The 24,210-nt window shown below is 44.9% G+C and overlaps 2 protein-coding genes across 4 annotated transcripts in view; one reads left to right on the top strand and one right to left on the bottom strand.

Annotated features, from left to right (window-relative positions):
- Window positions 1-8,324, bottom strand: part of SEC24A (SEC24 homolog A, COPII component) — a 24,662-nt gene extending 16,338 nt beyond the window's left edge. The window contains exons 1-3 of the mRNA XM_075441686.1: window positions 8,217-8,324; window positions 2,998-3,519; window positions 511-678 (exon numbers count right to left, since the gene is read on the bottom strand). Of these exons, the coding sequence (XP_075297801.1) occupies window positions 511-678; window positions 2,998-3,519; window positions 8,217-8,289 (763 nt within the window). The 5' untranslated portion in view covers window positions 8,290-8,324. The remainder of the gene's footprint in view (window positions 1-510; window positions 679-2,997; window positions 3,520-8,216) is intronic.
- On the top strand, window positions 7,427-24,210 carry SAR1B (secretion associated Ras related GTPase 1B). 3 transcript variants are annotated; one of them, XM_075441688.1, is made up of 7 exons: window positions 7,427-7,746; window positions 13,113-13,186; window positions 17,299-17,418; window positions 18,223-18,288; window positions 18,827-18,930; window positions 19,089-19,220; window positions 20,360-24,210. In XM_075441688.1, the coding sequence occupies exons 2-7, from the start codon at window positions 13,129-13,131 to the stop codon at window positions 20,474-20,476; spliced, it is 597 nt and encodes a 198-aa protein (XP_075297803.1). In that variant the 5' UTR covers window positions 7,427-7,746; window positions 13,113-13,128; the 3' UTR covers window positions 20,477-24,210. The 3 variants fall into 3 exon arrangements, with proteins under 3 accessions (XP_075297803.1, XP_075297802.1, XP_075297804.1); XM_075441687.1 differs by lacking the exon at window positions 7,427-7,746 and adding an exon at window positions 8,543-8,694; XM_075441689.1 differs by lacking the exon at window positions 7,427-7,746 and adding an exon at window positions 12,522-12,883.

Genomic DNA, 24,210 nt, shown 5'->3' with positions numbered 1-24,210 from the left:
CACTTAACAGCCTCTACTAACAACCTTCAGAAAATGAACAAATCCAAGATATGCGTTTCAGTGATTTTACACAGAAGGGAAGAACAAAATATAGCTAAGTAAGCAGGCAAAGAATTGCAGGGTCCACATTTTAGCTCTCCCTGCAGAATAAAATGCTACAGGAAGTTATACGCAGATTATGTGCTCCACAGCAGTCAGAATTCCAGTATCATTTTAGAACACTAAAAATAAAAAAAGAGATGGCAATGATGGAAGACACGGACATGTTAAACAGCACTTAGAAATCTACTTTTTAAGTGTTCATTATTTTTATTTTATGAACAACTGTCAACAAGAAATATTTTACTTCCTTCCAGGTCTCTGCCTGCTCCTTTCAGATAATATGATGCTGTATTAGTATCATTTTTACTATTTGAGTGTCTAACAGAACAGTGTACTTGACTTTAAAGGTTGCGTATTAGAGCAAGCTGTGATGTTCAAATTCAACAAAAAGAGCAAATTATTTCTTACCTTCTCGATTTACAGCTGAATTTAGCAGAGACTGTGTATTAGGTGGTCCTGCTATCAGTGTTGATGGCCTAATTAAAGGTGGACCACCAACTGGTGGAGGTCCTAAAGGTGGCCTTGCAGGGGGGTGGAGTGGAGTTAAAGGCTGAGCCACGGGTGGAGGTGCAGATCCTGTAAAGAGATTAATTTTTAGAAGTTGTTTAACCCAGCTGAAGAAGTGACAAAAGTTTTGTTAAAAAACACACAGACTGAACTCTAAATATTTCTCTTATTCAAATGACAAACAGCACGACATACATAAAGCCTAACATGCATGTAGAAGGTTTTGCAACTTCAGGTTGTTTCTGTCATGCTCTTCTCATGCTGGGTTCCTGGAGCTATCACCCAAGATCTCTTTCAGCTTTTATACTTTTGGTAAGAATTTCAAGAGGTACAGAAAGCATCCCCACTTCAACTATTAAGTCTGGACTTTATTATATAAAGTTATAGAACAGGCCCATATTAGAGAAAGAATAATGAACTAGTAAGAGTCCAAACAGATTCCTTTTGACAGGATGCTAGTCTTCCACTTCAATAATCTGATGCAAGCCAGCAGTGTACAGATTCTACATCTATTAAAATAACTTGGGAAATAGATTTTACTTGGGAAAGCATAGGCAATGTGCCGTGTGAATACACTTGCTGTGCGAGTGTGAGGTGTTTTGCTCTGAGATGTTAACCCTCCATGTTAAAAGTCACAGGAAAGTTTTTAATTGCTGCTATTTTAAAATTCTAGGACGTACTCAAGCCAAGACATTTCAAAACCCAATTGCTTTTCTTCCCGTCAAATAATGCCAGAACCTAAGAGCTCATCCACCCCTTTGCTCCCTATTATTCCAGAGGCCAGTATAACTGCCCTTTAAGAAGATATCAATGTGTTTTAATAAAAAAGTGAGCCTTTCAAAAGATAAGGCCAAATTGTCCAGTATCACCGGGTCTCAGCACAGTACAGAAGCCTACAAGCCACACACAAAAGTATATTGATGAATTCCCCACCACACAAAATATGCACCTTCATGAGCCTGCACAGTATGGCCACATTTAAGGGAGGAGGAAAAGAAAAAAAGGAAGGGGGGGGGGGGGGGGGGGAAATCACATCCAGTGAAGTTATCTGTTCACTCAGTGTTTGATACTGCAGAGTTAATAATTGCTATATAGCAGACAACGCCATCACAGAACTTGGAAGAGATTCTGTGTCTGAGAGGCTGTCCAAAGTTGGCCATGCAGGCACGGAGCTGGCAGACCTTTGTTCTAAGAATGAGCGTGATCAGCAAAATGAGCTAAATTCATTTTAAAAGTGATCACTGTTCTACAGGAAACTACCAGGGAAGCTGCTCAGGTGGATTCACCATTGAATGGTTGCAAGAATTCTCCTATTCCAGACACTCACTCCCTATTTCATGCCACTTTCAACATTTCTCAGCATTTTCCTCACTAATTCCAAAGTACTAATTGTTATTCCAATAAACTGCCAGAAATAGTTTCATAAATTCTGTGTGCTTAAGACAGTTTGAATATCATAACGGAATTAGTCAGGCATATAACAAAAAACTAGCATCAAGAAAAATCTCCAAGGAGTCTAAAAGCATTTCACAAGAAAAAAATATTTGGTTTAATGTTCAAAAATATTTGTGTCTGTAACTCCTATTAGCACACTCGGAAAGATGGTTAGAAAAACCTCTATGACAACAAACAGCAGTCTGGCAAAGAGAAACCTGAGTATTAACTTTGTTTCCATAATAATCACAAGTTACGTAAGAAAAGCTTTTTGCCGGGAGCACGCAAGCAGCGGAAACGGAAGCGGTGATTCTTTGCGTCTCATGTTTTCAGAGCACTTTCTACAGACTGACAATTATTATTAGATAGGGAAGACGACAGATTTGGAGGAAGGAAGCTTTCCATTCCCATGGCCTCTATTTCAGTGACACAGAATGCTTTTCAGTTTTCTTTCCAGGCTGTGCTGAAGTTATTTGCATCAACCCAACCGAGGCCATTCTGAGAACTACCTGTATCAAGGGATTAACAGAAAGGCTAACAAGTTTTAAACAGTGAAAGACCACACTCACTAAACAGGACTACAGTTTTCAACCATGAAGTCCCAAAGTCCCCCCTTGACCGAAGCGTGCCATCGCTCTGCCAGCCGCCCCACGGAATGGTGAAGGTCACAGAAGCAGCACTACCCACAAACAGCTTCCCAAAATGACAGGACACCATTCAGGAGACACCTGCTGCAGCCGACTGAGATGCCTGACCTGCGCACAGAGCTTCCATTTCCAACCCAAAGAAACCACCCCGGTATTTGCGATGTGTGTTTTCTCAAAGCATCTGCTTTGACAACCTCGTTGCACAAGCAAATTGCTGCTGCAGAGTAAATTCTATATTTATTTTTTTTTAAAAAAAAAAGGACGCTGAGAAATGGGCATTGGCAAAGTATCAAAAAGTTATTGTTACCTGGCTTCATGTAGCTGTTCTGAAGCGGAGGACCTCCCGGAGAAGCAGCGTATTGGTAACTTCCCGGAGGATTTGTGTTTCCTGCTAAGGCCGACGGTGGCTGAGCTGACCCTGTCCCCGTCGCGTGAGCCAAGGGGCTTGTCTGAGAGCCAGCGGGCTGACTCGCAGGGGCCGGGCTGCACTGCCAGTGTGAAAGCACCGGTGGGCTAGCGCCAGGAGGAAAGCTACCAGCAGATGATACAGCAGCCGAGTTGTGCGATGCAGGCAGCAGCCCTTGTGGAACAGGACCTGCTTGTTGCACTGGCGCCGGGGAGAAAGGTGCCACTGGTGGTCTGTTGAGAGTCTGCCCAGGTCCTTGATAATTGTTTAATTGAGAAACATTCTGAGAGCCACTGTAGTTATACTGTCCAGGAGCCTGATGCGGAGGAACCTTCGCCGGCGGTTGATGCGAATACGATCCTGGAACCAAAGGGCTATATCCCTGGCCATCTGACAAATGCATCAGCTGATTTTGAACAGGACCTGGAAGAAAAAAACCCAATAAACCCTTTAGAAAGCCAGTGTTGTGTATCACTTCTGAAAATACAAGATGTTCCTGGAAATCTCTTTCATTAGGATTTTATTAGTCTCCAAGAAATTGTTCTTTTTTTTTTTAACAATCATGTGTAAACGACAGCAGTACTGCTGCAGGGGACATGGATTTGGTAGTATTTTGCTATCAACACTTGGATCTTTGTTTTGTTTTACAGTAGCCTCACAACCACCAAGCATTCCAGTGCCTGAGCGCAATCCATCCTCCTGGACCGAAATTCACACACGATACTGTTCCACCTTCAGCAACACCCGAAAGCAAGCCAACCAGAGGAGCGCACTCCCTCACAGCTGGCAGCGGTGCGAGCAGAGCGACAGCGCTCGTTACGCAGTAACTCCGCTTCACCTGACGACTGACACCAACTTCAACCTTGGCTTGCGGCAAAGACATGAACGGCCAGTTTCAGCGTAGGTCACCAGGCTATTTCTCAAGTGGCAGAATTAATCTATGAAAGTTTCTGCAGTTAATTTTAGTAAGAGAACTATTTATACGCATACCGCTCACTGAGTGGCCAACTCTTAGTGAACATGGAATGAAGGGTAATTTTATGACAAAATAATTCACCAATCAGGAAAATAAAACTTGATAGGTTAATGGTGCTTTTTATGTATTTGTTGGTTGGTATAGCTGAACTAAGTTTTACTCATGTGAAGAAAAAAGAAAAAAATTTTAAAAGGTGAGCAACTCTCCAAACAGTGAACAACACTGGCAAGAGCACCACCAGCAGCTTTCTGCTTTACACTGGAACACAAAGAGACAGAACATTGTGAGATTTCCAGTGCAACGAGAGCTCCATCAAGAAAGTTACCACTACAGGTTGTCCATCCCGTTGCCACAAAACGGACGTTCTGAAGGGAGACTATAAACTCTCAGGTGAAACGCTTCTGAGCAGAACACGCTAGATAATGCGTGCCACAGCCAGCCGCAACTCCTTCAAAATTACTAAAACGCTTTCCACTGTTGTGTCATTTATTTTAGCCAGCTGCATTGTGGCTCCCCCCACCCCGCCAAACAGACGGGCTGGATGCTGGAGACCGTCCACACACACAGCTGAACATCTGAAAGCAGAAAAGATTGTCTTCATCATCCAGAGTTAAGATTCTATTCTCTGCAACCCCATACTGTTTTCCAGATTTCCAGAATTAGTTAGGATTTGGACATTTTTTCTGAACCTCGATAAACAAAAGCACTTAATTATCCAGACCAGAAACACCTGCAGGATTCATCACTTCAATTTTCAAAACATGCCAGAGAGATGAGCTTGGAGAGCGGATATATATTTACAAGTACTGGAAACAGCTGCCACCAGAATGGAATCACAGCATTTCATTTCACATTAAAACAAAGACGGCTGGTTTCCTATTGAAGCATTCTAGTTAAATTTCAAAAGGTGAGGAAGTTCATATTTCCAAGTCAAAATAACTTTGAACCCGGGCACTGCTGACAATAAATTAAGCTAAATGTAGAATACATGGAAACACTTAGTTCGGAGAAATACCGCTCCGGTCATTCCGCTCCTCATTCCCTAGAAAACCTTAGGCTGCGCCTCACGCACAGCGGATACTTCCCCGAATATCACATACATCCACACTAATTACACAGCACCAGTGACCTCATCCTCACGGCCTCTGTTGTCTGCGCATCAGAAGTACACACCAGTCATTAATCTCGATCTGCTACCTCTCATTCAGTTAGGAAATCCAGTTATACCCCACTGTCCTTACAATACTGCTCATAAATCTTAGTAATAATTCTCTAAAATCAGTGGTGTCTAAACAAAAAGCTTGCAAACGCGAAAATACTAACAGTTATGACTCACCTTCGAAAATTACGCTGCAGATACCAGATGGGTTTTCAACAATCAATTTACAAAATCCCTTATAAATTAAACTTGCTAACTCTTAAGAACGATGAAGAATTCTTACGTGATGCCAGGCCTCCTGACTGCATCAGCATGTACACTGACATAACAACATTACTACAAGCTGTATGAAAAATACAGAACAAATACAAATTAATTTTGTAACTTCAGTATTCACCGTCGAGCACGACTCTCTAGCCCAGGCAGCCATCGGAGTGCTTGGATTGCTCTCTTTCACAGTTGTCCCTGCTTGAGGGATACGCTTGAGGATAAAGCAAAGAAAGTGAGGTGAAACCCAATACTGATTGGCCTGATATTTGCTGTAACACTTTGCTTTAAAAATCGAATTCACCACACCACAGCGTTCCTACTTTTTATTTGTAAAGCCAGAACCACAACAGAAGTCTCAACAGCCTGCGCACAGTTCCATGTTTTCGAGACAAGCCGGCGTAACGCTGCCCACAGAACTAAAGCAGCAGCACTGAGGGGTGCAAACCCTTTCCAAAGGGCTTCACAGGACTTCTCCGGACTCGCTGGTTTGCAGCTGCCAGGTCCCTGTCTTGACCTGACCCCTTTTCCGAGGCCTGCCGGAGGCTCTCCAGCTCCCCCCAGACGCTGCTGCTGGTTTCCTGCACTGTTCTGTGAAGCCAAGAACCAGGAGGAATTCGGTGTAGACTGAAGTGCTAGATCACCTGCACGGCAGCAAAACCACTGACACTCGGGGCAGAAATAAGCTAGTAGTACAAGAAAGGCCACCTGTGTAACAGCAAAAGACACCTCTGCAGGGACACGAGGTCATCTGACATTTCTAAGATACCATGAACGGCACCAGAACGTATATGAAGGTTGCCTGATGGTGTTATAAAATGAGGGGTCAAAATATTAGCACAGGAGGCTACGATTCAAGTCACATTTTCTGCCATAAAGAATCTGGCATCACCTCCTCCAAGCCAGTTATTTAGTGCATGACTTCCACCAGCCACAACCTCCCTGACCTCTGGGGACACGCAAGGACGGCCACACGGAGAAGCAGCATCCCAACCGAAGCGCCGTGGGATCGGTCACCCCCAGTGCCCGCTCCGGCTGACTCCGGAGCACCGGTCTCCAAGCACACGGAGAGCTGACCAAACCCAGCAGGTTCTAAAGCATCTGATGACCTCAAAGTGCCTCACTAAGAGAGCACGAGGAGAGCAAAACAGTTGTAAAAGAATTGTTTCTCCTTCTTGCTTGTGCTTCAGATCTACTACTACCTACTGCTACTAACTGGAAATCAAATTAGCAGCCTGCAGTTAAATTAATACAGCATACTGGTCCTATAAAACAAAACCCAGCAATGAAGTGGAGGAAGGTTGCTGCCAACCAACGCGATGCTCCGTGCTCGATGACCTCCTGCTGCTGTGACAATTTGCTGCCCTCACGGCCCCGGGAGCGCGGGGAGTTACCTGCGGACAGCAAAGCAAGCAGCCAGCGGAGAGGGCGGGCTGACAGCTCTGTAACAGTTTATTGTTCTGCCGACGGCTGGCTTCCCTCACGGGCCACCACAGGTACCCGCAGCAGCGCTCTCAGTACCCTCCAGACTCTTTTAAACAGCTTTATTTTTACTGTGAAGGTCAAGGATCACAGCACCTTTTCACCGTACATTTTAAACAACGCTGAGACAGCCCACGCTTGAATAATCAAATATATTCAAAAGGCCAGCAACCCAACCCTTATCTCTAACATACCATAACAAGCGCTTAATTTTATTACCTTGCATTTGCATAACTCTAAATTTCGGTTCTTTATTTTTTAGACACCTGACAGCCGGGCAGCCTGAAATTCCCCCTCCCTCCACCCGCCTCCCCAGAACTTCCATTACGCGCTTCGCCTGGCTGCAGGGGAACGGGCACACGCCGAGTGACGACAGCCTGGAAGTCATCCCGCCCGGCCACCCCGCTGGCTGCCGCTCTCCGCTCGCACCGTAAGCTCCCCGGAGGAGGGGTTCTCTCTCCAGACCGTACCCACGCGCTTCCCGCTCTCCCGCCCCTGCAAGCGACGGCACCGTTGATGGCAAAATGCCATTTTGCAGCTGACTTTGAGGAAAAGTAATAAGGTGAGGGAGGAGGGGGAAGGCAAGGCACAGCCATTTCACTACTCGCGTGTGAAGACGAAAGATCCCACTGAGACAGAACCGCTCACGAGGCAGCGCACCCACCGCAACGCGGCGGCGGTCACGGAGAAGGGAAGCGCGGATTTCCACGCGTGCAAAGGAAACGGAGGGATCCGGGCACCTCTTCCCAGCTCCAACGGCCGCCCGGTAGGCGATGCGCTTTCACCTTCCCTGTCTCGTTTTTAAATATATATATAGACACGGATCCCGCGGGGAGGCAGACGCGGATCCCGCGGGGAGGAAGGCCACCCAGACCTCCCCGCACCGCGGCACACGGGACGGGCTAACACCGATTCGAGGCGAGCGGCGGGCAAAGCCCCCAGCCCGGGCTCGGGTCCCGCCGGCACAGCCCCGCGCGCTCCCGGAAGGCGTTTTACCCGTTTCTACAAAAAATAAGCCGCCCCCGGGCGCGCTCCTCCCGCGGGACGAGGCCGGAGAGCGGCTCTGCTCCGCGGGGCCCACGCACGGCAACCCCCGGCCCGCGGGCCCCGCTCCCACCCGCGTCCCGGCACCGACGGGCCGAACCCCGGCGGGGCGGCTCCGGGAGGAAGCGCGTCCCCCGGCCCCGCCAGGCCTCCCCCTCCCCGCCGCCCTCTGCGGCCCGGCACCGCGCTCACCGTTGCTGTAGGGCTGCTGGCCGGCGCCGCTGCGGCCGGGGTAGGCGGCGGGGGGCCCGGCGGGCTGGGCCATGGCGGCGGGCTTGGCTGGGCTCGGCGCGGCTCGGCCCGTCTGGCGGCGCCGGGCCCAGTTCGGGAGAGGAGAGGCGGGGACGGCCCCACACCGGAACTACCGGGCGGCGCGCGCAGGCGCGCTGCGTACACGTGGCACTTCCGGGAGCGGCGCGCTGCGGCAGTGGGCGGAGCCTGCGCCTTAAGGGGGCAGCGGCAGGCCGGGCCCGCGGGTTGAGAGTGGGGGGGAGGCGGTGTCGGGAGGGCCCCGCGGCCCGGGCGGAGCTCAGCGCCGAGCCCAGCCCCAGCCGTGCGGCGCGGCCGGGCCCGGAAGGAGCGGCGCGGGGGCGGAGCGCGACGCAGCCGCGGGTTTGCGTGTCGGTGTCGGCGGAGCGCGGCGCCCGCACCTGAGGCTCGGCGGCGGTGGGTGAGTGCCAAGGGGGGGGGGGGGGGCGGTGAGGGGCCCTGCCCGCGGCGGAGGGGCCGGGCCTGGAGCGGCCTCGGCGGCTGGGCTGGGCCCGGCCCGGGGGGTCGCGGCCTGCGTGGGCCCGCGGGCAGCACGCCGTGAGGTGGGGCCGGGCCGGGTGCTGCCTCCCGCTCCCGCTGCCCCTCACTCGGCCCGGGGAGAGCCCGCGGGGCTGAGCGTCCCCCCGCGGGCCTTGCGCCGCTGCCACACCGTCCCGCCCGCCGGGACTCGCCCTAACTCCTCTTTCTTCAGAAATTCCGAACTGTGAGGTGTTTCTCTGTTTCCGTAAGCCCGCGAGCGGCCGCAGCGGGCCCCGCGGTGCGGAGGAGCGGGCAGCCGGCCTGCGGGAGCCGAAGGCCGCATCAGGTGCCCGCCGGAGCGGGCCGGGGTGCTGCGGGGCCGAGCTGCGGGTGAGCCCTCGGCGCTCCCGGACTGGCCACGTTCAGGATGCGGTGCAGCTGAACTGAAGCCCTGTGCCGTGCCGTCTGTAATCTTTGTTTTTCAGCTCGATTACTGAGAGACCTATGTGATGGTTTCTCTTCCTGAAATCTCAAAAGACGAGTTGCAGCCAAAAAACTGATTGAAATACCCAAAGCAGATCTGTGCTGTTACCCTGTTTTCAAACTCTGTTCCTTTCCTCAGCTTTTAAAATACTACGTCAAAGTGTGACTGCTTATCATAGGACAAACTGTGCTGTGGAAGGCAGATACGTGTTTATTCACATGCTTCTTAAGGATTTTGATTTTTGTTGTCGCAACATTTCACAATGTTAAAATGATCGTATGTGAAATTATAATTTTAAGTGGTCATGTTTAGATCCTACTTGAAAGCCTGGAGAGGCTCCCTTAACAGCAGACTTGAAGCTCTCAACGTGCAAGTTGTGTCTTCAGATTTAATCATGGCTGGGGTGGAGGGTTGTGGCCGTTGGCTTGGATGGCTCTTGCTGACAGCAGCTGCCCAGGCACAGCACAGCGTGTTTCCAGCTGCTGCAAGAGCTGTTCTGCCTGGGTGTCGATGGTTTCTTTCCTCATTATTCCATGAAGGGATTTAAAACTGTGTTTAAAAGCTTGATATCCTCTCTTATCTAATGTTTGACAGACTTTGGAAGAAAGAAGTAAGCGTTACGCTGTTTCAGAAGTGAAGTGATGAATTTTTAGCTAGAAAAATGCAGATCTTGAATAGGGGAAAGATTTCTTGTTTTTCAGAATATCAAATAAATAAGCATGAGTGAGTTTGCTTGCTAGCCCTTGCTGTCAGCGATGTTCCCTCCAGGAGGCTGGCTCAAGGTGTTGCCAAAGCCACTGGGTGGGAATTCTGCATCCCCGCAGTCAGAAGCGGTTTCCAGTAAGCAAACCCATCTCCTTGGTCTATAAAGTGGCTTACGGGGCTCCACGGGAGTTACCCAGTGATGCTTTGCTGATGAAGTGATGTCAGCCAGGGCTGTTGGAGACGTTTTGAAGTGATAGCTGTCTGTTGGTGGTGTGATGCTAGAAAATTAACTTTCATGGTTTTGTTAGGGAGGCACGAGTAAGTTGGTGATGTCTGTAAAATAGTTGGGATCAAAAGATTGCATCCAGTACAATATTTCATTAAATGCTTATGTCTGCTTGCAGCTGATGACTTTCAGGGGAACCCTTGAAATAACCCTAAAGCAGTATTTTTGTCTTCCTCATTGCTTGTGAACAGTCATTGCTGGAGTTTTCATTCTTCTGCTTGTATGTTATTTTTAACGTGGGCCGGAGGGTTTGAGTCCATGTAGGTGGAGCAGGCTCAGCTCCCTGCTTGATTCGGTGTAGCTCCGTGACGTGGATGTCTCGGCAGCGATAACAACTCTTGATAGCAATGCAGAGCCACTATGGCTTTTTAATGCTTTGATTTAACACTGCTGTGAATTATGTAGGTACTTTTCCTGTGTGATAAGAGGCAATTTAATATCTCTATTCAAATATTACCAGTGTGTGTTTACAATTAGCTGTCCATTTTTTCCCCATTTTAAACGTATTTCCCATTAAACACTGCCAGCTGATAACAGAGGCTGTTCTGGGTGTGTTTGGATAGCTCTGTTTCTAAAACCAATTTTTTTGTGGTGATGGAAATTCAACCTATATTAATGCCACTTCAGCTGTGTTTGCAGGGTAATCCTGTTCTCGCTTTAATCATTTTAATCTCGCCCCTTAAAATCTTTTCTGTAATGTGTAAAGATTTTTTTGGTGGTTGTTTTAGCCACGAGTTTAGTAGATGGAAAAGGTTAATACAACTAAACGCTGCACAGTTATTCTCACTTCAGTAATCTGAGCACTTCTCTTACATCACACTGTTTGCCCTGATTTGCAGGTTATTTGAGTCGATCGTTTTTCTAAGCCCCGTAGAGGCTTTCCTCGATCGGTATTTTGCTCAAGCAATAAATAAATCTGCTGACGTGTATGTTCTGCCGTGTTTGCTTGTTCTTGACCTTTGCTTTTTAGACATGCAAGGGACAGTTTCAGTCATGACGTTGTGTAACTGGGTGTTTGTGCGTTGACAAGCGTATTTGATTTATATTCTTTAAATTTGTGCTTTTTGCACCTGATCAGTTGTTTGGAGCAGCGTAGGATGTGGCTAAGGGTTTCAGGGTTAGTTATGGAGAAGCCAAGGACTCTTAAGTGCTTTGTTGTCTTCAACCGGGGAAGCAAATATGGGTTGAAAAGACTTTGTTCCAGTGCAGGCAAATGTCATTAGAATATTTTTTCTGTATTATCTTTCTGTGATGTACCTGTTGTTGTGTGGTGGAGAAACTCTGTTCGTTGCCACAAGTGTAATGGGTATGACAGATTCTTGGAGTCTGATCTGGTTCCAACCTGTTTCAACTGTGTCCTGCACTCCAGGGCCAGACCTGCCCTAAAGTCATCTTGTGACTCGACCAGACACCACTGTAGCGTCGACGTGAGTGTGGCCGGACAGCCTCCAGCGGCCCAGGTGCCTCTGCCAGCTGCACTTCCCAAGGCGGTCCGGCTTCTCGAGGATAGCTGGACTCCAACGTCCCCTGACATTGGCAGGGTTTGTGTGCCCTGGTAGGAATCAGCTAGCTAAATGCTTCTAAGGGTGTTACCATATAGTCTTTCAAGAGGTTTTCACACTAGATACTAATTCGCTGTGTCAAACTGGTGCTTTCAGTGTGATTATCCTCACTTTAGATAATGAGGAAATGAAGATGAAAACTGAGAAATCAATTGCTTATGGCTACACAGCGAGCCTGGTGATGGCTTTGTTCTTGCACCCCGAAGCATTGCTTCGGCAGGAGCAGCGGTTCCTCCTCGGTGCTGCCTGTCCTCCCGGGCACTCGAGGTGTGCCAGAGCTCCCTGACACCTCCATGGTGGACATGCCTTTGGTGGCAGAGGTTTTTTCTGGGGCAGGAACAACTGAATTTGTCAGTCTGTGCACTCCATCTTGGCCACTTCCTTCTTTCCCAGGGACAAGCGTAGCGGCCTTACACTTTTTAACCGTACCACAAGGAAAGGGGACCTGTGGAGTAGCAGAGCTTCCTCCTGGTAGCAAGGGGTGTCCTGCCTGTGGTGGCTGGCAGAAGTTGGCTGGCGGTTGTGTGGCACAACTGGAGTGTTGGTATGGTCATCCTGCCCCTGCTCAGCTCAACCTTCTGTTCTTGAGTCGAAGCTGAAGGATTTCAGTGGTAAACGTGGTGCTCTAGGGTCCTTTTTTTAAAACTAGGTTTTACGTTTAAGGTTGAAGTTCTGGCAGCCTGTGCAGGGCAGTACAGGAGGTCACGGTCTTTGAATGGCAATTCTAGTGCTTTGTGCAAAGTGGTTGTTTCTCATTACAAACCAAACAGGCAGGTTCTGTGCAGACTGCAGGGATTTTTCTGGTATCAGACTTCTCTGGATTCAACTTCACAAAACTTCACCCCTTATCACCTCACCTCTGCTTCAGACACCAGCAGATCCCAAGGGCGGCTGGAGCACTGACTGCACTGACATTCCTCTCTTGCCATCTCGGAGCTGCCGCTTTTTCCCAGATGAAAAGTTTATGTGAAGATCCCGTATGAAATCTTCAGTGGAACATCACGCACCTCCACCAAACTGTACTCAAGAAAAAATTATTTTTACTTCTTGCAAAGACTTCTGTCCATGTAGCCTCTTCCAAGGGGGTGAAAAGGTCTCTGCTGTTCAATGACAAAGTCTGGATTCTGTTTTCTATGTCTACACTCATTTTTTTATGCGTTGTGTGGTCGCTTAATCGGTCCATGGTACAGTTTACCAAAACTAACTTGTTTTTTATTTTTCACCCAGGACCTGGAATTACTTTTGTTGCCTTTAATACCTTACAATGTTTAATGTGCTGTTCTTACAGATACTAAATGCGTTATATTTTCTGTTTGTTTCAGACTATAAGATTCAGATATGTCCTTCATATTTGATTGGATTTACAGTGGTTTCAGTAGTGTATTACAGTTTTTAGGTAAGTTTGTATTGTTCGCGTTTTTTCTTTCTGTTATTCTTGTATAAAATGTCTGTTCAGATCTGTTATCTTCAAACATAGCCACTGGTTCAATAATAATATTTGTTTTGGTGTATATTCAGTAACGCTCAAACAGAAGTTTCACTTGTCAATGCTGAGTATTTCCAGAGTCTGCTCTTCACTCAAGCTTTCATTAATCCTTTAACCTTTTGAGAAATTGTGTTTTCTTTCATCAACATAATAGGTGTTGTTTTTTTATTTTCTAATCATACTACATTTAAGTTAGTGTAATTCAGTTGGCTTTTGTGGAGTTTCTCCGGATTTTTCTCTGCTGTGAAGAACTGAACTCAGTTATTTTAGTTCAGTTCTTTTGCCTAAGAGGATGTCGTCTGAGAATCCAAGTAGGAGGGACTGTCCACAAAAAAGTAGTGCCGGCTATTGAAGCCCTTGTTCATGTGCAGCAGTGCGTTATTCTGTGATAGATGTCACTGCAATCAGTGGGAGGCATCACTGGCATCTGCTGAAGAGCCTCAGGAGAGGATTCTCTGGCCAAAAGAGTCTGCAATCTGTATTGATCCAAGGTGAAATATTAGCTTATGCAAAACAGGAGGGGGGGAGGAACAAAAAACAAAACAAACAAACAAAAAAAAACCCCAAAAAAAAACCCCCCACACACAAACCAGGAGGAAAGGGAATGTTAGGATACTAAAAAGAGGAGCAGAAGTTGCAGATCACAGAAGTAAAAGGCACAGTTTACAAGTTCCAAGGATTTTATTGGAGTGGATAAAAAGCATTTGAGATTAATGAGTCATGGCAAGCTGTGCCACCTGTCTTTTATCAGTTGAAAGTTTAAACTTTTGTGCTGAATGTTTGACCCTTGGCCTACTGTGGAAATATTAGCCAGTGAAATTTTAACTAAGTTGACTAATCTTTCTTATCTCCTCTTACTTAGCTGAGCACTGATTAGTGATGCCAGCCCGCTTTCCTGCTCCTGTGCATGCAAAGTCTAATTCTGGTGAAAGACACTGGAGCTTGGAGTAGAATGGAGAATTGCTTTCAATATGTCCCTGTTGTTCTGGAATAAACACTTTCCCTTTTCATTCTCATTTACAGTTGAAGAAGGCTGATTATAAAATTCATGAAACTCCCCACAGTTCCCTGTGCTGTCCTGTCAGCAGGCAGATAAGGTTGCTTCATGAAGTACATCTGTGCACACATAGACTTTCAGAATGCACAAAGAATCTTTATATATATATATGAATATATTTATGTATATATATAAATTCTGGTCTTGGTGTAGCGAATAGCTGAAGTATTGTTGCTTGTTCACCTTGTGTTTCTGTGAAAGACACTCAGGAAATGTGCAGTGTTTCAGAGAAAGCACCGGTGCCTGATGTAGGAGCAGAGGCTACTAGGTGTCCAGAGTGACAAAAATCCTGTTTTACGATGGTTTAGTAGGGTTTTGTTTAATTTGTAAAGTAAGTGTGAACTGGAATTTCCCCTGGGACATATGTGACTATATGAAAATGTTTGTATGTGCCTTCTTTCTCTGTAAATGTTAACACTTTCTCCTGCACCCTGTAGTTTAATAGTTGATATATATTGGGGCATGTGACAAGGTGAGTTTGGGAAGTAGGAGTTGTATTTGAAAGAACCATGAAGACATTCTGCAGTACCTGTAGTAATAAAGTTCATTAATGAAACAAGCTGAGGAATATGAAAGAATATTAATTCCTGCAAGTCACAAAGCACGTCACGCTGGAATGTGATCCCAGAGATCACCTCAAAGGCAGGGGGAGAGGAGGGCAAACACCGGCAGTGTAAAGGTCGGCCCGGCAGTGACACGTCTGCCCCACGACGCCGCGGCATCAGCGGGGCTGGCTGAGCAGCCACCTGCGCAGCAGCGTTGCTTGAAATCCCACCAAATAAAACACAGAGGAGGGTAGCACCACGTTGGATAAAAAGGAAAAATGGTGGCTTCAGAAGCTGGTGCTTCTGGCTTGCTCTGCTGCCCGCTACCCTCCTCACGTAGAGAGACCAAGGGCAGCAGTCAGCGCTGCGCAGGTCGGGAGGGCTGGCTCTGCTTGCGGGAGAAGGTGCACGCAAGTGTAGGGACTGCAGCGATGGCACAGAGTCACAGGATGTTCGGGGTTGGAAGGGCCCTCTGTGGGTCACCCAGCCCAACCCCCTGCCCAAGCAGGGTCACCCAGAGCAGGCTGCACAGCACCGCGGCCAGGCGGGGCTGGAATATCTCCAGAGAAGGAGACTCCACAGCCTCCCTGGGCAGCCTGGGCCAGGGCTCCGTCACCCTCAGAGGGAAGAAGTTCTTCCTCATCTTCAGCTGGAGCTTCCTCTGCTTCAGTTTGTGCCCGTTACCCCTTGTCCTGTCTCTGGGCACCACCGAACAGAGTCTGTCCCCATCCTCCTGACCCCCACCCTGCAGATATTTGTAAGCATTTATAAGGTCCCCTCTCAGCCTTCTCTTCTCCAGGCTGAACAAGCCCAGCTCCCTCAGCCTTTCCTCGTAGGAGAGATGCTCCAGTCCCCTCATCATCCTCGTAGCCCTCCGCTGGGCTCTCTCCAGTAGCTCCTCATCTTATGGCACAGTGGAGCTTTAACTAAAATCTGGTTGAGTACTTCACAAACTGTTTCTGTAGCATCGCAACGATGGTAAAATAAACCTTTCTTCAGCATATTGTGAAGTACCGTAATACTGTGACATTATGTAGTAAAAGATCCTGGTGATGCAAAAACCTCCCACATTGCAATATTTGGTTGTATTTTGCAATTTTTTTTACACAGAAAGAAGAGAGAATTTTGTTAGGATCGTGCTCAGTTTTGCTTTTGAAGAAATGTAATTTCAGTGTATACATAGACGTATTTCCTCACTCTCTGTTGTAAGTCTTCTGCCCTCATCAGCGGTCGTGAAGGCTGTGGGGGCAGTTGTGGTTCCTAAGGAGATGTGCAATGTGTAGTATCCAGCCACAGCTCTTTGAAGTGGGGATAAGGGAAGATTTTCTCCTTTAAAAATGCAAAGCTGAGAGTCTCTAACTTCACTAGTTTTTCGGTACAGAATGTGTTTTTTTTTTAAAAAAAAAATTAAATTTGTCTTTAAAATGTTTTACTTTGAATGTCAATCAGTTTGAAGCGGTGAAAAATAATCCTGGCATAGGATGTGGTGTTGGCAAGTTTAAGAGAATCACCCCTTGATAACCTCAAACTGAAGAAAATATGGTGTTCATGTTTGACACATCCTTATTCACAGCAGCCGTTGTATTTATTGGGGTTACAGTTGAGAAGTAAAAGGGAAAATGCATTTTTATCTAGATGACAGTTAGTGAAAATAAGATTTTTTTTTTTTTTTTTTTTTTTTTTCCTGTTACAAAAGCATTATCACGTTGACGGCAAGTGTGTCAGAATTGCCCTGACGATACCATTCAGGATATATCCGTAGAATTTAGCTGGGGATAGGGGTGAATATTATTTTATTGAAAGAATTTATGAGCAAGCATGAAAGAACTCATACACATACTACTTACGACTATTGATATTGAAACTAGTTTCTCTGTAATATACCCATTGAGGTCTGAATTTTCTTTTTGCCTCAAACAGTATTTTTGTGCTAACTGGAGGTAGCTGAAGTAAACACCCCCTGTTCAGCTCCAGGATGGTCCACGTTTTGGAGCCCACTGTCAGCGCTGTACCTGCACGCCCTGCTCTGCACTGCCTGTGCACAAAACTGGCCCATTGCTGGGGCAGAGTAAATTATAATAGCAAAGTTTAGTCCTGTTTTGTTGGGATTTTCCTGAAATAGTGTAAGTGCATTTGAGTGACACGTTTACATCGTTGATGTACCTCTCCCCCACTAAGCATCCCATAAGCTGCGTGAGGTTCACGTAGTGCAGCGGGCACGTGAGCGAGTGTGACCGTGGCTTGTACCAGTAGGAGAACGTGGATAAAGGGCATTGATAAAGTGCATGGAAGAGCTTGGCCCATCTGTATTTTGTACCGTGACTGTAACACTTTGCTCCTGGGAGCAAAATCGTCCCTAGGGCTAGAAATGAACTCCTACCAGCTTAACTGATTAATCAGTAGGTCTTCCTTTGTTCTAGGACTGTACAAGAAATCAGGCAAACTAGTGTTTCTTGGACTGGACAATGCTGGAAAAACTACGCTGCTGCACATGCTCAAAGATGACAGACTGGGACAGCATGTCCCCACGTTACACCCCAGTAAGTTAATGTTGCTGGTTCCTTAGCCAGAAAGCATTTAAAGTGTTGCAGGAAAAGCAGGATCTGATTATACATCAGAAGACCAGCAGTGTGATTTGGGAGAAACAAAGGGATTTCTGGGATTGCAATCTGTAGATAGTTCAGGTAATATTCAGAAAAATGTGTATAGGATAATTCAGTGTGGTATATTTAAAATTAAAAGATGAGTAACAAGCAGAATGGTGGAGCTGAGAGTCTGGGCTACACAAGCTGTGGGAAATTGAGGCTTGCAGTCTTTGGGAGCAGCTTCTCTGTGCAGCTGGAAAATCAGCCTTTCTGTACACTGTTTTGACCTTTTTGACTCAGAGGTTGCTGTGTAATGGTTAGCCTGGTAGCCTCGCAGGAGAAAAAGTTCAACATGGGTTAAAAATGTTGATTGGTGAAGTCCAGTAAGGAGATGAGAAATTGGGAAAGGATGAAGGGAAGAGGAGAAACCTTGGACAGTTTTGTACATGAAATGCCATCTCTGTGGCAAACTAGATGCCAGAGCCAACTGCTCTTTGTGTAATGTGTAGGGATAAATAATGTATGAATATTCTCTGTTAGCATTGTAGATATTTCACACGTGTTTTAACAACAAAATGCTATTAACCATTAAACAAACCTATCATTGATTTTGAGAGAAAATGTATTGCTCTGAGTTGTTTTTTGAATAACAAAATACTGAAAAGATCCAAGCTGAAGTAAAATCTGCACACTAGAAGGTTAGGCTGTTCTAATGCACTGCATAATCTTCACAGAGAACATAATTCTGTGTGTTTCTAGCTTCAGAAGAGCTGACAATTGCTGGCATGACTTTCACTACCTTCGATCTGGGTGGACATGCTCAAGGTGAGAGAATACGCTGAACTGAGTTAGCGGTGTCCACAGTCTGTCTGTTCTGGATCAGAAATACGACCGTACTGCAGAGATTCGATGTCCCATGCTCTGACAGTATAAAAAACGTTCACTGCTCTGTTGTCCATCTCCATTGTTTGTCACAAATCCCAGATACAATTTGGCAAGAGCTGCAGGAGAGCATGAACTTTTGACAGATATCTGTATTTTGAAGAGAATCCTGTACTTTGAATCACTTGTATTTACCTTGAAGCTTTATGCTTCGATCTTACCTTTGTTGACCTAATTCTTGGGCAAACACAAAAAGTTTCGGTACATCAGCGTGCGGGTGGGATAGAGTGGTGATCACAGCAAAGGGAGTGATACGCTTGCTCCATTATTTCCAGTTTTGTAAAACATGAAATTGCATTCTGAAGTCTGGCAACATAAGCTAAGACTTCAGAAAAACCCTGTTGCTTCTTAATTACTGATGTGCATCGCTCTGAATTCTGGGGTAATTTCCTTTTGTTTTTAATTGGCGTCTTCCCTGTAGCTCGCAGAGTGTGGAAAAACTATCTGCCTGCGATTAACGGCATTGTGTTCTTGGTGGACTGTGCAGATCATGAAAGATTGCTTGAATCAAAAGAAGAACTTGATGTAAGTTTAAAAGAAGTTTTTGAAAGTTTTAACATCTAAGAAATAAGCTCAAATTCCCAGTATCCAGCAGAGCTCTGCTGCCACCTGGACATGAGTAGTAGCAATCTGACCTTCCATATTCTAAATTAATCTTTCCTTCTTTTTCCTTTCCTTCATAGTCACTAATGACAGATGAAACTATTGCTAATGTGCCTATCCTAATTCTTGGTAACAAGATTGACAGACCCGAAGCCATTAGTGAAGAGAGGTTACGAGAGATGTTTGGTCTGTATGGCCAGACAACAGGAAAGGTAATGCTCCTTGTGTTGGGGGGTTTTTTGGTGGGTTTGGGTTTTTTTTTTGTTAGGGAGTTTGTTTTCCTTCTTTGTATGTTGCCTCCAGTTCACTCCAGCTACACAAAATAAATGTTTTTTTTATTTATAAAGCACTTAGTGCATAATAACAGTATATGGAAGGAATGATTTGTGGAGTCTTTTTTTAGTGTTAGATGCATCTCTACTACTTTTTTACATCATATTTAAATACCATGTTTTTTCAGAGAAGACTTAATTGTACTTAGGATAATTTTTAGTAATTCCACTTTCCTATGCAGTACTGGAAAAAGGATGAGTGAATTTTCAGAGGCTATAGTTCTGGTAAGAACTACAAGAGAAAACTGGAAAAAGTCTTTCAGCAAGCGACTTTTCTCATTTAAAGTGTAGACTTAGTACAATTTGTTACTTAACATGTTTATCTAAAGCTTAGAAGTACATTTATGCCATTGTAGAAGTCTGGATTTGTAGGTTGTGAGCAAAAATAGTAAGTTCCTACTGGATTTGGTAGCAACAAGGCAGATTTATTTAATGGATCTTTGTGATACTTCAGCTCTTTTTGATTTAAAGTAAATACAGTGTGCTACTTGCAGGAGACATTTGCATATAGGGCACTAGAAACTGGTATCTTGCCACGGTTTTCACAATACTGCACATAGTCTTTGAAGTATGAATACCATTGTGAATCTCCAGCTGAGCAACAGCTTTATCACAGTGTGCTGATCTTGGCAAGCAGGCAACCTGCACTCTTGCTATGATCAGTCCTGGAATTGGTAGCAAATGTTGAGTTTAATCTGGTTGGAAAACTATTGGAAGCAGAGCGAGGAACTGCGGCTGAAAACTGCATATTCAACTCAAATTCTCTGTGCATGTGCTTGCTGTCGCACTCTGGTTTCGTGTATTTCACCCTCTCCAAACCTGGATGCACAGGAAAACATACTCAGTGTATTTCTCAAGTGACCCAAATTTAGTAACATGTACAACTTTTAGTTTATTTGCTAAAATTCCAGTATCCAACACAAGTTAAACAGTGGCATTGCATAGAAACAAATGTCTATGTAAAGTAGCCGTCTTTTTGTAACGGTAGTGTAACGTGGGACCCTTCTGTCTCTCTGCAGGGCAGTATACCACTGAAAGAACTGAACGCCAGGCCGCTAGAAGTGTTTATGTGCAGCGTGCTGAAGAGACAAGGCTACGGAGAAGGCTTCCGCTGGATGGCACAGTACATCGATTAACACCAAAACATTCTGTCCCGTGTCTGAATATTAAGTCTGCTCCTTGTTTGATCACTCGGTGTACGTAACTTGAATTCATTTGTCTGTTTACTTATAAAAATATACATTTTTAGCTAATGATATCATGTATGCTAAATTGTAAGTGTGAGGATTGAAAAATTATTTCAAGCAATTTTGTAAGTTTAAGTAGCACAACCTGTGAGCTTTCTAATCCCATGCAACATTCTTTTGCAGCTTTTAATTTAACAAGTCTCCGGCACCGGTTTTGTTCAGAGCAACTTTCCAGTACAGTATGTTTGAATGCACTTTTTAACAGCTAAAAACTATGAACATGTGAAAAATATTTAATGCTTATGTTAAATTTTTTTATGTACTTTTTTGAAACTGGTTTTATAACTTTAGAGTATATAACCGTCTTTCAAGAAATAATAAATAATTAGCTGATGGATAATTGCATGATGCCTTACGGTTTTCAATAATATACTTTCTTATGCAACGTCATGCAATAAATTTAAATCCAGTTTTTGGCAACTTTAATGGAAAATGTTTCATTTTAATGTGTCTTAACTAGTGAGGCTGTCTGATCTGAATATGTGGGGTATTTTCCTGAAGCACAGAAGGCCACGAAGTAGTTTCATGGTACATTAGAGTAAGGTGGTTTTTTTCAGACTACTAAATTGCATTTATTTTAGGATTTTGCATTAGTAAAAGAAAAATCTAATCTGATGCCCTTATAACCACCACCTTTAAAAAGTACAAATAATGTAAATCAGCTGTGCCAATGTAAATCTTGAACTGATGTCAAAAGAGGTCTTACTTTTTTGGTCTCTTGAATTAAACCCCTGAAGCAACACAAGAAGTACAGGTTTTTATGAAGTAATTAAGAATACCATTACACTAAATATTCTGTTTCTAATTTAAATTTGGGATCTGCCAGATTTGCCTGTGAAATTGCCAAGGAAAAAAAAAAGTTGCCGCTGTTGCTTTCTGAAAATTTATCAGGCCACACCCCATCAGCTAACTTTATCTTTGGTGTTTTGAACTGGGACAAGATGGATTGTTTCCTGTGGTTTTGCCTGGAAACCTCACCAGTGTGGCAGCCGCTGGCTGCCCAGGTGGCCTACTTCTGGGGTGAGATTTGGTGATCTGCAGTCCTTCTTTCCAGACTTCTGCCTGGTTTTCCCCATCTTTGAGTGCGTTAGCTCCCCGAGGAGAAAGCGGGTTGTTTGTGAAGAAGGGGTGTTGAAGCAGGTGTCTGCCAGTGTCTTGCCGACATTGCCGTGGAGCTGTGGTTGGTGTTTCTGTGTGCTGGACATGTTTTACTCGGATCTGTTGAACGCAGGTGGGGTTTCAGCTGCGGAATCACCATTTTGCCGTGATGAGTTTGAGTTCCGCTGTGTAGTTTGTTCCCCCCTTTGTATGAGTATGAACTGCTGCAAGTATTTTTACTGAATCTCTCTTGCTCACTGTTGTAGATCGTCTCCAAAATACTTTAGGCCTTATGTTTCCAATATCTATGGCAGCAAATGTATTTCTGCCTGGTTTGATGTCATAAAAACCTTTCTTGGCCTGCTGGGCTTGAATCTCGGATTTAAAGCCTGTAGGCTCATAGCAAATAAATGAGACTTTTATTCTGTGCCCAGGACTTGCATGATTGAATATTGATGATCAGTTCCCCATAGTCCTAGATTGTGCATCTGAATAAGATGAATAATTCAGAACCTAACTAATGCAAATTGCAACTGATGTTTATTATGGCACAGTCACGTGCGAAGTGTTAAGCCTGCTTTGTGTATGGTGAAGTTCAGCGTGACAGTATCAGATAGCTTTTCCAAATGACGAACATAAGAGAATTCTGGATTTAAACTAGTGCTCAGCTGTAGAATAGCGTCTCTGTTGCATAAATCAAAACTGGAGGTGAGAGATGGCCTCTCACCAGCCTGTGGACAATATGTGAGTCTTTATTACCTACAGCCGTTCTGTAGGGGACATGCCTCTCTTTTCCTCTGGATTGTTCTGATGATGGTTGTAATGGACAGAACAACCATTGGTAGATGGTGTAAATATTAAAAACACTACTTGCAGTCACGCTGTGGTGTTGATGTGGGAGACTTGGGACTGCGTTGCCTGTGCTCATGGAAATGAAGCTGGAGGTGCTCTGCTGCAGACCACTTCGACAGGCTGAGCCGTGGCGTGGGCACTGAGAGGTCCTCTTCACCTGCTCTTCCAACTGACTGTGAACAACATTAGCAGTAAGGAAAGGGATGATAGTATTAAGAATTAAAAAAGCAGGGAGGTGATACTGGTTTAAAAGTGTGTGTTAAGAGTGATTAGTATTATGGAAATACCCAGACTTCATGTTTCCTGCTGTAGGATGCTAGTTTAAATGTGGTTGTAATAAGGGCATGAAGAAATCTGGACCTTGTGTTTATCCACCTGGGTGTTGCAATGGTTCCCGTTGTGGGAATAGCTGATCAACACTGGGTTAAACACACGAATAATCTTGCTCTGTTTCATTTCATTCGGTAGAGGAGGTGTCTGTCTTCTGTAGTTTACGTTCTGTTGTGCACACGAATGTGAATGGGTGTTGTGTGTCTTTCTGTGAGGACTCCGGAGTTTTTCTGGAGGTTTTCATCCCCATTCCCACCACATCTCCCCAGTCATTTATTTCTGAAGGTTGCTTGTTCCTAGGATTGTGACTGGTCTTACTTAACTTCAAAAAAGCAACATTCACATTTGGGTCTGACTTCTATGAGTTGTTTTTTTTTTGCACTCTTGACTATGCAGATTTCAATTAAGCATCACTTTAAAGAATGTGAAACAGAAAACTCATTAATAAAGATGTTATTTATGAAGTGTCTTATTTTGTTTTTTTACATCACAGCAGTTCTCTAAGAGAAATGAATGCTCGATTCTAAGATACTCATAGCTACTTCTGACAGAGTGGCCTGTACTTCACTGCAGTGACCCCACGTGTGAGCATCTGTGGGTTGAATTAAGGTTTATTTTGCTTGGATTTGATTAAACTTGGGTTTCAGTACATATTGTGTAACTGAGAGGCATTGCTGCGTTTCAGTCTTGGTTTAATAAATGTTTCAGCAACAATTATTGGCATTGGAGGTGGGAAGGATCTTTTGAGTTTTCTTGTTTATCCTCCTGACAGATCAAGATTATTTCATGAATATTTCTGTGTTCAGTGTTCAGTTACTGTCTATGATGTGCCAAAGATGACCTGTGGCGTTCACTGGAATACAATTCCTGCATGCATGTGAGCTTTATTGTGTTTTAATAATTGGAATGGAATGTCAAATTTCAATTTATAACTTATTTATAACTAAAGTCAGGTCGGGAAGATGATGGTGGTGGTCTCCAATCCCAGTGAATTCACGGGTCTGCTTTAAGTTGAATTGTTCTTCTCCTGTTTGTGCTGTCAAGGTGTTTGATTGTTACCAACCAAAGTCCAGTATTTCTGTTGACTACAACATGCTCAGATTTAGTGTAGATAACGTAATTGTTAGTTGCAGACTTAGGAGCTGCGTTAAAAACAGCCTGATCCACTGGCTGTCAGTGGGGATGTGTAACTTAGGTGCACTTAGGTAAACCACTTTTTGCACTAGTATCTCAGTGTGGAACTAAACATTTTCTGTTTTGGAATGCGAGTGCTCTAAATGTTTAAAAGCGTCATTTATATAATAAAATGCAGAAGAAAAGATCAAGATGAAAGTGTTCTTAAA

This window comes from Opisthocomus hoazin, chromosome 22 (genome assembly GCF_030867145.1).
Source record: "Opisthocomus hoazin isolate bOpiHoa1 chromosome 22, bOpiHoa1.hap1, whole genome shotgun sequence".
In the NCBI taxonomy this organism is placed as follows: Eukaryota; Metazoa; Chordata; class Aves; order Opisthocomiformes; family Opisthocomidae; genus Opisthocomus; species Opisthocomus hoazin.
Note: the sequence above shows the minus strand (reverse complement) of the source record. Positions and strands in the feature narration are given on the sequence as shown.

Coding starts and splice junctions, on each gene's coding strand:
- SAR1B (XM_075441688.1), top strand. CDS start 13,129: ATGTCCTTCATATTTGATTGGATTTACAGTGGTTTCAGTAGTGTATTA. Junction 18,931..19,088: donor AATCAAAAGAAGAACTTGAT/GTAAGTTTAAAA, acceptor TTTCCTTCATAG/TCACTAATGACAGATGAAAC. Junction 19,221..20,359: donor ATGGCCAGACAACAGGAAAG/GTAATGCTCCTT, acceptor GTCTCTCTGCAG/GGCAGTATACCACTGAAAGA.